Source organism: Prenolepis imparis, unplaced genomic scaffold, assembly GCF_030444845.1.
Source record: "Prenolepis imparis isolate NDT839.2.m4 unplaced genomic scaffold, iyPreImpa1.0 SCAF_1, whole genome shotgun sequence".
Lineage (NCBI taxonomy): Eukaryota > Metazoa > Arthropoda > Insecta > Hymenoptera > Formicidae > Prenolepis > Prenolepis imparis.
This window is the reverse complement of record NW_028141159.1, coordinates 27,747,458-27,761,640: the sequence shown is the minus strand read 5'-3', so window position 1 is coordinate 27,761,640 and position 14,183 is coordinate 27,747,458. Positions and strand designations below refer to the sequence as shown.

At 30.6% G+C, this 14,183-nt stretch overlaps 1 protein-coding gene across 7 annotated transcripts; it reads left to right on the top strand.

Moving 5' to 3' along the window:
• The first annotated feature begins 399 nt into the window (after positions 1-399).
• On the top strand, positions 400-12,957 carry LOC145938111 (solute carrier family 71 member 1). Of its 7 annotated transcripts, none has more exons than XM_083041520.1 (7): positions 400-814; positions 7,706-8,107; positions 8,244-8,465; positions 8,638-8,921; positions 9,773-10,082; positions 10,248-10,404; positions 11,714-12,957. In XM_083041520.1, exons 1-7 carry the CDS (start codon positions 689-691, stop codon positions 11,818-11,820), a joined length of 1,608 nt encoding a protein of 535 aa, XP_082897646.1. In that variant the 5' UTR covers positions 400-688; the 3' UTR covers positions 11,821-12,957. The 7 variants fall into 7 exon arrangements, with proteins under 7 accessions (XP_082897646.1, XP_082897665.1, XP_082897658.1 ...); XM_083041539.1 differs by lacking the exons at positions 400-814; positions 11,714-12,957 and adding exons at positions 5,948-7,545; positions 10,578-11,474; XM_083041532.1 differs by lacking the exon at positions 400-814 and adding an exon at positions 5,949-7,545 and having other exon boundaries at positions 10,248-10,383.
• Positions 12,958-14,183: the final 1,226 nt, after the last annotated feature.

Below are 14,183 nucleotides of genomic sequence, written 5' to 3'. Positions count from 1 at the left end.
ATACTAGAATTCTTCAAAAATTGAAAAAAAAGTATTCTTTATTTTTTATGTATAATATTTTTATTCAAAGTAGTAGTTTTTTAAAAAAAAAGATATATTGTATATACACATACATGTGTGTGTATATACCTATATATATATTATTAATATCTCGTATGTACTCGATATAATATATTTTTTTCGAATAATTGCATTTCGCGTGTTATCATATTATCTCTTATTTTCAATTACTGTTTCTCACTGCGACCGCAATATTACTGAGATGGCGCTAGCGCGCAGCAATCTTTTTCGAGCGACACAAACTCCCGTAAGACCATCGGTCTTTAATAGTATCTCGTCGGTGACACAAGGCTTTACATAGGGACTCTATAAAAGCGCGCTCCCCGAGCGCACCCTATACCAGCTTGTCCCTGCTTGCACTAGTTTAGTTCAGTGCAGTGCACTGTAAGCAATAAAGAACAAACCTTATTGTGACGATAGTCTGTGTTGGTCGTTGGTCGCGGACACGCGGACAGTACGTTCGTTTGTTCTCTTCGACATTTGTATCGTGTATTATGTGGAATACCGTCATGAAAAGGATTCGGAGCTGAAAGTACGAAGTACAAATCCTTCTCGCGTAATAGGCTGCGATAAATTGCGGTGTCGCGGGAAAATGACTCCTACCGTGTCAACAAGATTCTAAGAATTCATGAAATTGAAGAAGCGAAAGAATTTGTGCGCGCAGTGCGTGAATATGCCTGCCAAGGTCTCTAAGAAGGTCGTGGGCATGATCATACGAAGCCGAAAGTCCATTATGAAGGATGGAGTTATTACGGTATTACAGAATTTTCCCAAATCTTAACCTTTAACCTTGTAACAATAAGCTAAGCCTAGCGTTTTCTCTCTTTCTTTCTCTCTCTCTCTCCCCCCCCCCCTCTCTCTCTCTCTCTCTCTCTCTCTCTCTCTCTCTCTCTCTCTCTCTCTCTCTCTCTCTCTCTCTCTCTCTCTCTCTCTCTCGCTCACTAATTCTCTCTCGCTCACTAATTCTCTGCGATTACAATGAGAGAGAATCCGTCAAATTGTCTTATCTTGTTCTTATTATCTTCTCATGTACATAATATAATAAATATTAAAGAAATGAGAAACTCTATTTACTATGTGCAAACTTGCGTTTATGTAAATTAAAAATATTTAAGCGAAAATATTGAGACTAGACAGACAATAGTTAAAGAATGATATCTATTTGTTACAAATATATACAAATTATATAGAGAGCATGAGAATATTAATATCTATAAAAATTTTAATTTTTTCATAAAAATTTATGGTAATTGTGAAGGAGGACTTCCTCACCGATTTGGCTGAAACTTCACAGTTATGTGTATTTTGGTGCATAAAACATAAATTTAAGTTATATAAATTAAAATTATCACTCTCAATTAGAAAAAAAGTTATTGAGTATTTTTCAATATACCAATTATTCTCTGTTTTAAAAAAACAAACTCTTTTCCATCTTTTTTAACTTTTTAATTCAATATATTACAACATATTCAGTACAACAAAACTGCATATTTTCTAAAGAAAATAATAATTTATGTTTTTTGTTAAAGTAGAAAATAGTTGGTATATTGAACAGTGTGTTTACATCATGTTGATATAACAGATATCCTAACTACGCAACTGTCAACTTTAGTACTTACTCATTTTTCCTAATTAAGAGTGACAATTTTTATAGATTCATGTTTTACGCACCAAAATACACAAAATTGTGAAGTTTCAGCCAAATCAGTGAGGAAGCCCCTCTCCTTCACAATTATCATATTACATTATATTACTTATGAGAGCGTGTATGTGTGTGAATTAGATTCGAAAACAAATATTTGTGTATATATTTAAAATATCTCAAATTGTTATCTTATTTGCATACATACATATAATTTTACTTATATTCTCTAATTTGCATTTATATCTTTTCCTGTTTTCACAGAGCAAGATATATGTATAATACATAATTACAAAAAAGGAATCAATAATTATAAAATTCTTTTTATATTGTACAATTTATTATGACGTACTATCAGCCAATTAGTATATTTTTGCAAATTGTAAAATCACAAAAGAAATATCAATGTGTGAGATGAAAAATCAAAGCTATTAAAATAACTTTTTACATCTTGGCTGTTATCTATAAATTATACACGTGTGTGTGTGTGTGTGTGTGTGTGTGTGTATATTTTTACATTTACACTCTTGATGTTTAAAATCTTTCTTCTTATAATCAGTATTATAGTTCCACAAGCTATTTATTTGTACCAATAATGTTGTATTCAATAATCAATGTTAATTGAATTGCTTGAGATAAATTCTGTTTTTACCATAAAGCAGATTATAATCTCATTCGGTAATCTATCCACTGGAAGAATGTAACTCCATTTCTTCTTTTTCTTAGCGTATGAGATTTTTGAATTATTTGTTATAATTCTGACAAATCTCTGAAAAAAAAAAATTCTGAAGAATTCTGAAAAAACATTTTATAGTTGAAAAGCAAAACAATATCCGCGATAGAAAAGCATGCAAAAAATGTTTAGCATTATTTTAATTTTAAAATATGTATATAATGTATTATAATTTTAAATTTAAATTTTAAAGTTATTGATTTTAAATTATCTAATTATTATAACATGTAGCAATCTTTATAAAATTGACGCCTAAAATAAATGCTACTATAATTTGTAATATTAGCGTGAATCATTAGCACAATTATTGCCAGACAATTCAAAAATTAATTTTATAATTAATTTTTTTATGAAAACTATTACAATATAAATTGTATAATTATTATTTAAACATTCTTAAATTTAAAATTTCACAAAGAAATTTAATTTGAGATAGCGTGCATCAAACGTGCATGAAATGTGTAATATAATCTATAACTATAAAATTCAATTTTAGCAAAAGATATGTGTATGTGTGCGTTTTGCAAAATTACTTTTCTGATAGGAAAATGGCTCAAATATTGTACAATAATTGCATCACGGAAAGAAGGAATTTTACAATGATTGCATGATGCTTTGCCATAACGCAGTGGTTTTGTCAGAATAAAATTTCTAAATGATATTTGCCCAAAAATTGATTTATTCAATTTAGGGTATAAATTATGCACAATTATTGTGTTATATTTATTATAATGATTGTGTAATATTTCATGTTATAACATTTTAAAATTATAATTTCAAAATAATTGTGCATTTTCTAAGCACATTTTACATATTTATTCATTTTATTTCATAAAATATTTTAAAAATAATAAAACAATACATTTATCAATTATTATTTATTATTTATTATTAGATAATTTTTTTCAAATTTAATTTTGCAAATATTTTACTAAAATGATTCGCTATAACGCTGTTTTGCTAAAATACCATTTAGAAATAAATTGTGCAAATATTTATGTACAGGGTGTCTCATTTTAACTTTCGGATTGAAATTTCTCGAAAACCAAGGTTTTTATCGAAAAATGTTTTATACAAAAGTTGTAGGATTTCGAAGGGGACATCTTATTGTAAACCTAGTCTTATTCCAGGTGGAGGCATTTTCGAGATTTCGAGGTCATCATTACCTTTTTAAACGCCTATAATTTTCCACTATAATTTTCTTACATGAATCAATTCTTCGTAATATTGAATTAAAAATTGTTAGAATTGAATAGTCGAAAAATGAATGGTTTACGAGATATTTTATGCTTTATCCTGATTTTACGCTTGTATCTTTTTACAAAAAATATGAAATATCTTGTAATATACTCATTTTTTAATAATCTTACTTTAATATAATTTTTTGCGTAGAATAATGAGATAAATCAAAAACATATAGTTATTTTTAAAAAATGTGTAATTGCACATTGCAAAGTACAAATCTTTTTTAATCATAAGGCTATATTTGTATAAAAAAATATTTTATTATATTTGTTAATATGCACTCGTCAAAAAAATTATCGCAACACGTAATTAATATCAAAATTTTATAAATAAGCATAAATTCAAATAAGCGTATCTCCGCGAAAAATTGTCGTATTTCAAAATTTTTTTTTTTTTGTTTTAAAGGGTAAAATCTCAACTTTAAGGAACTTTCGTTCGATTTTGATTTTATTCTCTCCCCCTTTCTCCATCCCTTTAAAAGGAGGGACGTGTTTTTTTTTCAAAAAATTGCATAGTTTGACGAACTCTACGGAGTGTACTAAATTTTTTTCGCAAATATCATCATAACTATCGTAAAATATGGACTTTTCTCTACAAATTAAAAAAAAAATTGAATACCGTACGATTTTTTTTCGCGAAGTTACAGCATATCAAAGTTACCTATGCATTTTTGCCTATATATTTAATTACCGCCAACATTAGCATTACCCGATGGGCACTACGGGGAGGTTGCTGGTCGGATTTTGCCCATCGTGTGTGTGTGTTGGGGCAGGGATATGTGTTCGTATTTAAAATTGTATATTTCTGCCTCGTCTTCGGATGACTTCTTGCAGGCGCTTACGCATATTAATGCAGGCTCTAATTGTGGCTTGCAGAATTTCGAACCATATTCGATGTAGGGCTGCTTCCAATTGCTGGAAATTGGTTGGTAGTCTTTCAAAATCATGCAGCCATCTTCCCATAAAAGGTCATCCGAAGACGAGGCAGAAATACACAATTTTAAATACGAACATATATCCCTGCCCCAACACACACACACACATACACACACGATGGGCAAAATCCGACCAGCAACTTCCCCGTAGTGCCCATCGGATAATGCTAATGTTGGCGGTAATTGAATACATAGGCAAAAATGCATAGGTAACTTTGATATGCTGTAACTTCGCGAAAAAAAATCGTACGGTATTCAATTTTTTTTTTTAATTTGTAGAGAAAAGTCCATATTTTACGATAGTTATGATGATATTTGTGAAAAAAATTTAGTACACTCCGTAGAATTCGTCAAACTATGCAATTTTTTGAAAAAAAAAAAAACACGTCCCTCCTTTTAAAGGGATGGAGAAAGGGGGAGAGAATAAAATCAAAATCGAACGAAAGTTCCTTCAAGTAGAGACTTTACCCTTTAAAACAAAAAAAAATTTTGTAAATACGATAAGTTTTCGCTGAGATACGCTTATTTGAATTTATGCTAAATTTTGATATTAATTACGTGTTGCGATAATTTTTTTGACGAGTATATTATTATTTGTGTTTGTATTATTTTTTATTATATTATTATATTTGTATAAAACTTTTATACTTTTGTATAAAACATTTTTCGTTAAAAGCCTTGGTTTTTGAGAAATTTTAATCCGAAAGTTAAAATGGGATACCCTGTATATTTACTTAAAAGTTTAAACTACATGTATTGTTTCAAATATAGATAAATAATTGCAGCATTTCAAATTTCATTCAGATTTCGTCATATAATTTTATAAATTTTATAAATATTTTTCTATCGAGGTTTAACATAATTATTGCAAAAGTATCCTATGTATAGGATTATACATATACATATATATATATATATATATATGTATATGTATTATGTATATTATTTTCTTAGTACCGTATATGTGTATAGATGCGCGCGCGCATGTGTGCGTCTGTATGTGTGAATTTGTGTGCGTGTGCGTGCGAAAAGCGCCATACAAAAGCGGCCAAATGTCACGCGCGCATCGATCAATTTTTTTATACGATGTATCTTCAATCGTTCCGATAATCCGTCAGAATGATTCACGGAGAATGAAAACTTATTGCTATAATATAAAATATAACGAGTAAAAATCTTTTTCCTTTTTTTTCGCGGACTCCGAAAACTTGCGCGAACGATCCGTCAGCTGTTGGCCAGTTGTTGGTTAGGTTAGGTTAGGCCGAGTTCAGAGTTAGCTCGAAAAGGCTGTAGGCAGAAGAGCGTCGGGGAGGTGGGGGATGGGAAAAGGGGGGGGGATCAGTATAGGAGCAGTTGCAATGCGGAGGTTTGATTTTTCAGTCTAGCGCTTGTTAGTTGTCAGTTTCGACATTTGAATATAAAAGCGAAGAAGAAACGCGCGATAAGCTTCAACGTCACATCAAATCACTCATCGTCGAATTTTTCGCGTGTCGTGGAATTCTATGACGTCACAGCTTGGCCACGACTGTCCGTGCACGTCAAGGCTGCGCGAGAGAATCCCACTTCGGGATTCACTTTTAATGGACTCGGAAGAGGGATGCTCCTACGGTTTTTTTTAACGCATCTCCGTTCCATGTAAATCGTGGCGAGATTTTTCCACCGAGGAGAACACGATGCGTAGAGAGAAAAAAAAGAAATATATGCTACGCGTGCAATTTTAAGAGAGCTGCTCCGTTAAATCCTAAACTTTATATCTAACTGTGTATATATGTGTGTGAATTTGCTTTGCAAAATTTGCTTCCCTCTATAAAATTCTCGCAACTTTTGCCAAGAAACCAAGATGATGACGCGCACCGATTTTGGCACCGTGTACCAAATGAATAGAAAAATATTGCAAAGTTAATTATATCATGTGATCGGAGAGAAACGAGATCTCAGAGATATTTCTGACATATACACGCTGCAAAGGCATGCTGTATACATCAAGATTAAGAACTGTTGTACAGATTTTACAAGGATATGACAGCAGAAGGATGTCAGCGTGAGCTTTATACTGCCACAACAGAATTCAAACATTAATAATTGATTGTCAAGAAGTTAAAAATCACACATTCATATTCTTATAACTTATAAATATAATTTAAAAAATTACAAGAAGAAAAGAATACACACATACATACACACACATACATGACAACAGTGACTTATTGTGCATCTATCTTGCGATTGATTAATATTTTTTATTAAAATAGAAAATTTGCAGAATTAATTAAGAAAGATATATAAAAAGAGCTGACAACTCTATGATAGATATCATTAATCAGAGTTTCTATGTAAATAGACATTATTGATTTCCGTGTGAAAAAAAGATATATAAGAAGATAGATATATATGCAGTATAATGATCTCATTTGTAATGCAAATCTAATATGTCAGTAAATGTAACAATAATGATAGAATAATCGAAAAAATTATTTGCAAAATAATTAAGCTAAAATATAGCAAAGTGCATATTAGAGTGTATGTATTTCAATTACGGTGCAATATTTTTTGGAACATTACATTAAAAAAGTTATGAAAAATCAATGTAATCGACGATTGAAGCAAAATAAACTAGGAATAATATCGAAGGACAAAAATTAAAATTTAACAAAAATTGATATGTGGAAACATTACACTGATATTATATTAAGAGAAGATTGTCTATTTCTGTATCACATGAGTGGAAAATGACAAAAGCGTCAATTAGAATGTGAATATGAAAAGAAATATATATAGTAACATCTCTTAGGGGTCATGCCCCCTGGGGCAAACGGCGGAACAGAGGGCTTGGGCCCGTCCTGTTCTGAGATACATAATAGTCAGGATCACGCTATAGCTAAACTTACACCTCCTGTTACATTTGTTCAACAATGCTACAGACATCTCAAGGTCAGCTGCTAAAGATACCATAAATGTCGCTTGTGACACTTGCAGAAGGCCATTTCTCATGTCCATTTACCCATATTTAATTCATACAATTACCACGCTCATAATTTTGTGTCATAATTTATTTGTAATATGCTATTGTATTGTTATTTTTATTTTCCAGAGTTCCGGTGTTGGCGAGGCGAGCGTGTATCACGCGTTAGTTGTAATATTTTTGGAATTCTTCGCATGGGGATTATTGACCATGCCTATTATTTCGGTATTGAATGAAACATTTCCGGATCACACGTTCCTGATGAATGGTCTGATAATGGGAATCAAAGGAATTCTATCTTTTCTTTCCGCGCCACTGATCGGTGCCCTCTCCGACGTATGGGGTCGAAAATTCTTTCTACTTATCACAGTGGCCTTCACATGTGCGCCGATTCCCCTAATGAGTATCAATACATGGTGGTTCTTTGCCATGATTTCTATCAGTGGCGTATTTGCCTGCACATTTTCAGTGGTATTTGCGTATGTCGCAGATGTAACGGAAGAAAATCAAAGATCGCTAGCGTATGGTTTGGTATGTGTACATTTTAATATCATGATTACGAATGGCAATATAATATTATAATATTTGAATGTCCAAATTTTATATGAAAATCTAATTTATAAGATAAATTGCATGTATATACATGTATTTTTTTCTTATCTTTTAGGTATCTGCAACTTTTGCTGCAAGTATGGTGATAAGTCCAGCTTTGGGTGCTTATACTATGACAACATATGGAGAAAATCTTGCCGTAGCATTAGCAACTGCTATTGCAGTCTTGGATGTGTTTTTCATATTAGTGGCTGTACCTGAAAGTTTGCCTGAAAAAACACGTCCCCCAGCACCTATATCATGGGAGCAAGCTGACCCATTTGCTGCTCTTGGAAAGGTAAAAACTTTAAAGCATGTATGTATGTTATATGTTACATCTTTTATCGATCAGCAGATGTATGTATATATAATTTTTTTAAATAGGAGAATGTAACAAATATGACATAAATATAGAATAAGAATATTATTTTATAAATATAGATGTGGATATAGATATTTGTTTGACACAGGTTGGAAAAGATCATACCATTCTAATGCTGTGTGTTACTGTGTTCCTGAGCTACCTTCCTGAAGCGGGACAGTATAGTTGTATATTTGTTTATTTAAAACTGGCTATGGGCTTCTCCGGTTTTATGGTGGCTATATTTATTGCTGTAGTCGGCATCCTGAGTGTGGGAGCACAGATTATATTAGGACCTTTAATGAGAACACTCGGTAGCAAACATACTATAATGCTTGGTTTGTTATTTGAGATGTTGCAGCTAATGTGGTATGGATTCGGCTCGCAAACATGGTAATTTTCTATTTATGCAGGGTGTTTTAGGAAGAATGGTCAGCATTCTAGGACATGATTATACATATCATTTTAAGCAAAAAGTTCATATAAACATGTGTCCTATTCCGTTATAAAGATACAATGTATTCAGTTTTAAGACAAAATAAATTTATTAACTTAATAGAACCAAATTCTATGAAACAATTTTAAATTTTAATATTAAATTTTAAGTTTACAATAAATTTGAATAATTAATATTAATTTCAATTAATTGACAATAATTTTGGTTTGAGTGAATATGAGGCATTTTAATTACACCAGAAATAAAAAATTTCAAATTAACACAGGACTTATAAAACGTGATCTAATGTTTACATTCGTAATCATGGTAACAGGAAACGACGAAAATTTAATATAATTGTTTCATAGCATTTGGTTCTACTAAGTTAATAAATGTATTTGTTCTTAAAATTGGACACGTATCTTTATAACTGTTCAGAATAGAACACATGTTTATATAAACTTTTTTGCTTAAAATGATGTGTACAATCATGTCCTAGAATGCTGAACCATTCCTTCTGAAACACCCTGTATTTAGTATAATATATTACTCAATAATTAATATAATTGGTTAAATAGTTGAGGCAATGACAATGTAATTTTCCATATTTCAATACTTAAATAATTTGACTGGGTTCTTATTAGCTTATTCTTTTCAATCCTTTATTTAAATAATTTGAATACACAGTATATCAAAACTAGAAAACCGTACATCTACTACTTTTTGTTCAACGACCATCTCTTTCCTATCAAAATATATCGAGGATAAGCGTATTTCTCATAGCTTATTGAATATTAATTGTTTCAAGGATGATGTGGGCTGCTGGAGTTCTTGCCTCTGTATCAAGCATAACATACCCCGCAATTTCCGCATTCGTATCCATGCATTCTGATGCTGATAAGCAAGGATTAGTACAAGGCATGGTAACAGGGATGCGTGGTCTCTGCAATGGACTTGGTCCTGCTATGTTTGGTGTTATATTCTATCTTTTTCACGTTGATCTTAACGACGACACGCCAAATCTTCCCTTGAAACCATTATTTGTGGATGAGAACAATAGGACGGGAACTAGTACGCATCTTGACATAATGCCTCAGGTACATACATTGTATCTACAGGTAAGCATAGTTTCTTTTAATCTTGTTTCTTTATAAATTTTTCATATATGTACGTGTATATGCATATGTTGTATTAAACTTATTAAAAGGAAAAAAAAATGTATTTATGTGTGTATAAATATTGTTTAAGCAAACCTTAAAACATTGATTAAATGACACTTGCAGCTTGTACCGGGGCCGCCGTTCGTGTTTGGTGCATTACTTGTGATCTGCGCGCTGTTGGTAGCTGCGTTTATTCCCGAATCAAATACCATGTCGACGGGATCATTGCATCATCCATCCACATCCCGGAGGCCCTCCGGTAAATACGCATATCAGAAATGTACGTTAAAGGTTGTCAAATATGCCAAATATATTTATGGTGACGGGATTCATCGAAAAATTCTCCTGCAAATGCAATTTTTATCGATCAGTTAAACGTATTAATAGTACATTGAGATTTTTCTATAAATCGCAAAATATCTTTGTGTCTTTCATAAATATTCTTATATACAGGGTGACCCAGGATTTAACCAACAAATGTGGGAGGATATTCTACAAGTGGAAATAAGAAACAAATTTATATGAAGTTTGGCTAGAAATGCTTCATTACAAAGTTTATATTTAAAAACTCTGCATTAATCCTATATAAAATTGGATCTTAATAAAATCAGCTAGTTTTCTTATATATTTTAGCTTATAACCTGCTGAACAAAAAATGTAATGGGCTCAAAGATAAATAATAGACAGTTACTGATTTACAGCCAGTAAAACATGAAAAACTCGAGTTATTTGACTGGCTGTAGCTCAATAACTATCCATTATTTTACTTTGAGACTATTGCATCTTTAGTTCAGCAGATCATAAGCTACAACATATAAGAAAACTAGCTGATTTAACCGTAATCCAACTTCACGTAGAATTAGGATTCTTTGCACTGCAATAAGTTCCGTATTACATCGAATCATGCTTGTATTATTGCGCAAGGGCGACATTTTGAAATGCGTTACTAAATTGTTCCATTAATGTTCTCTGCAAGGAAAAATTTATTGTTACCTATTTCATGTTCTATTTTAATATTTGTTTATAACTTTGTAATAAAGCATTTCTAGCCAAATTTGATATATCATTTTTTTTTTATTTTTACTTAGAAAATATGCTCCCACAATTTGTCGGTTAAATCCTGGGACACCCTGTATACGCACAAATAACATATAAAAATGTCAAAAATTTAATATCTTCTCTTATCATATATCACAGATCTTAACGTCAATAATGGGAGGGGTTTTGGCAAAATTATTTGATTTGATATTTTTCTTTCTTAGTATCACGCTTACAATTAGTTTTTACTCCAGGATCAATGACGATAAAACTTCTGATCTTATTTTTACTTTTTTTTACAATTTTGTAATATTTTTTTTACATATTTTTTTTCATTTTATTTTAAAATGATTGCCCTCGAGCTCTTTTTTCTTTTTAACTCTTTTTTTTTCATTTTTTTTTTTACATCGTCAGACGGCGTTAAATCATGAAATCAAATCAGCATAACTAATTTTTTGTTAATTTGGAAAAGAAGTTTTAATCCCAAAATCTCTCCCTTCTAGGATCTGCCAGTGTTGTATTATGCAATCTAAAGGTATTTTGTATTTTAGGTTTATCCTTGGATGTTCAGTATGAGACAGACCGAGCGGGAAGTGGAAGAGGAAAGATCGGTCCATTATCGCCACTAGTCGACAATTGTAATTCTGCCGCGCTATAGTGTTTATTGAAGAAAAAGTAAAACAAAAGCCATAGCATATGATAAGAATGTTATAGCTGAGCGATAAAACTCGAGCTTTAAGCAAGCGAAAAAGTCATCGCTCTATGAAGTGCACCTGACTCGAATGGGAATTGTATTAGAATTGTCTATATTGTATTATACTATTTGTTTAAGGCAATAACTATAAAATTGATTTTAGGACTATTGATGGAACTTAATGTTTAGGTTGTGACAAATTTCACACAAGCGGTGCTTGTGCGATGATACGTGGGTTGATCTCAAAGTCGAGTATAATCGTATTACAAGCATGTTATGTTATGTACGAAATGTGTGTTAAATTAGTTCTTCCTTTTCAAGATTCTTGCGCCGACTATTAAACGACAGACGTGACAACTTTTATGCAAAATATCAGTGACTCCTAGTTTATGCAGCTTGCCACGGCACAAAATAGCACACACACTGATGAAAGTTTTAATCAGTATTTTCTACTAGACTTATATAACTTAAACAATTGATCCTTTACTTTGATGTCGTATCCTTTTCTCTTATATTTATGTTATTTTTTACATCACATGCTAATAGCATTTGATGGAAAAAGAAACCACAATGTATCTTTTGCATCTATATATGTTTATGCAGCACTAGAAATAGATTTTACACACATTCCTTATAAACATAATTTTTTCACACGTAAAATATTACAATAATTAAAAAAAGATGAAAATTCTCGAATCATGTTTTTTTTTTATATAGATACAATATAATTATTGTATATCACCGAATATAATTTAGCTAATATAATTTATCTATAGATCATATGACTCGTTTTGTTTTGCACAAACTATTTATTTTAATATATAGAAACTATAAACATGACGAGAAAGGCCTCAACATGATAGGAGCAGATTATACATAGTTTGTCATTCAAAGGCAATGGTAGACGTCAATATTACGACTAAATGAAATTGTATTAATGATTAATTGAAAACAAATAGTATTCTTAAATTTATGCGTGTTATAATCGGAGTCATTGATGTTATAAAATAAAAAGAAAAAAAAATTTATAATAGAATAGAGCTTTGTATATATTTTGCTTCTATTATATAGAAAAAATATCAAAATCTTTTAGGAAAAATATATCTACAATATTTTATTGGTTTTAGTGCATTGATTTATAATTATTTAGAACATTTAAACTATGCAGTTTAATACTTATATTATTATCATTAACAATAATGTATTTACACGAAAAATCGAATTTAAAAGTAATTTGTAGGAAATGACTTAAAGTTATTATGGTCTTAAAATCGATTAGTCTCCATTAAAGCCAAAGAAGGATTAACGATACAATTGCAGACACAAATTCGGAAAATAACAATAAATTTCTATAGACACCCGCGTATAATGTGCAAGACGCACTTCTATTTAGGATCTTTCAACAATTTTCTTTTCATAAATTTTCATATTTGCACTCGCGTGATTATATATATCTTTTGAAAATATCTAAATATATATTTAGTTTACAGTTACATTTATTGAATGATATTAATACACGATATTTTGTGGATATAAAAATTTAATAAATATGTATTTAATACATATTTAATTTTAACTCCTCATTTATGTGTACATGTGTTAGATAAAAAAAAAATTTACTAGGATTAAAATTTCCGTCAATATGTAAAATACTATGATTACAATCAAATGTAAATGCAAAATTATATGCGTTTTTTAGAATCTAGTTGTCAGTAAAATATTACAGAATGAAGTAGAGATTGTGAACAGATATAAACAACTACAACACACACATACACAATCCTGTAGTTTCAATTTCCTTAGAATTATAAAATCGCTCTATGCTGAAGTAAATATACACAATTGTATTATAAATACAAAGCAGAGAAGCAGGAAGATTATAATATTAAGAATGAATAAAATTTAGAATAAGAGTCTTGACTCTATCGCGAGTTAAGTAATTGTATATGTATAATGTACGATGAATGCATTAATAAAAAATGATTATTTTTAAGATAAATGATATCACCTAAAAACTCGCATTTTTAAAAGGTAAAATGTTAAACAATTGACTGATAATGAATTGAACATAAACTGAAATTTACAAAAAAAATTTGAAACTTATATATACTTGTGAATGATACTATTTAAAAATCAAAAACTTTATTTTAATGTCGAATAAAAATCATCAAAGAAGGATATGTAAAAGTCGTCGTTTTTTGCTTTCAGCCGGCAAGTAAGTTTGTATGTTTTTTTATAGTTTTTCGGCTGTAAAATCACGTGGTGCAATTAGTTTTCCATAAACATGATGGGAACATACATAAAAATGTGAAAGAAGTGAGTAAATA

What these genes read in the sequence shown, in the direction of transcription:
- LOC145938111 (XM_083041513.1), top strand. Translation starts at nt 7,411, where the DNA reads ATGCCCCCTGGGGCAAACGGCGGAACAGAGGGCTTGGGCCCGTCCTGT. An exon ending in TACATACATTGTATCTACAG is followed by an intron (nt 10,083 to 10,247) that starts GTAAGCATAGTT and finishes TGACACTTGCAG; the next exon opens with CTTGTACCGGGGCCGCCGTT. An exon ending in TAAATACGCATATCAGAAAT is followed by an intron (nt 10,405 to 11,713) that starts GTACGTTAAAGG and finishes TTTGTATTTTAG; the next exon opens with GTTTATCCTTGGATGTTCAG.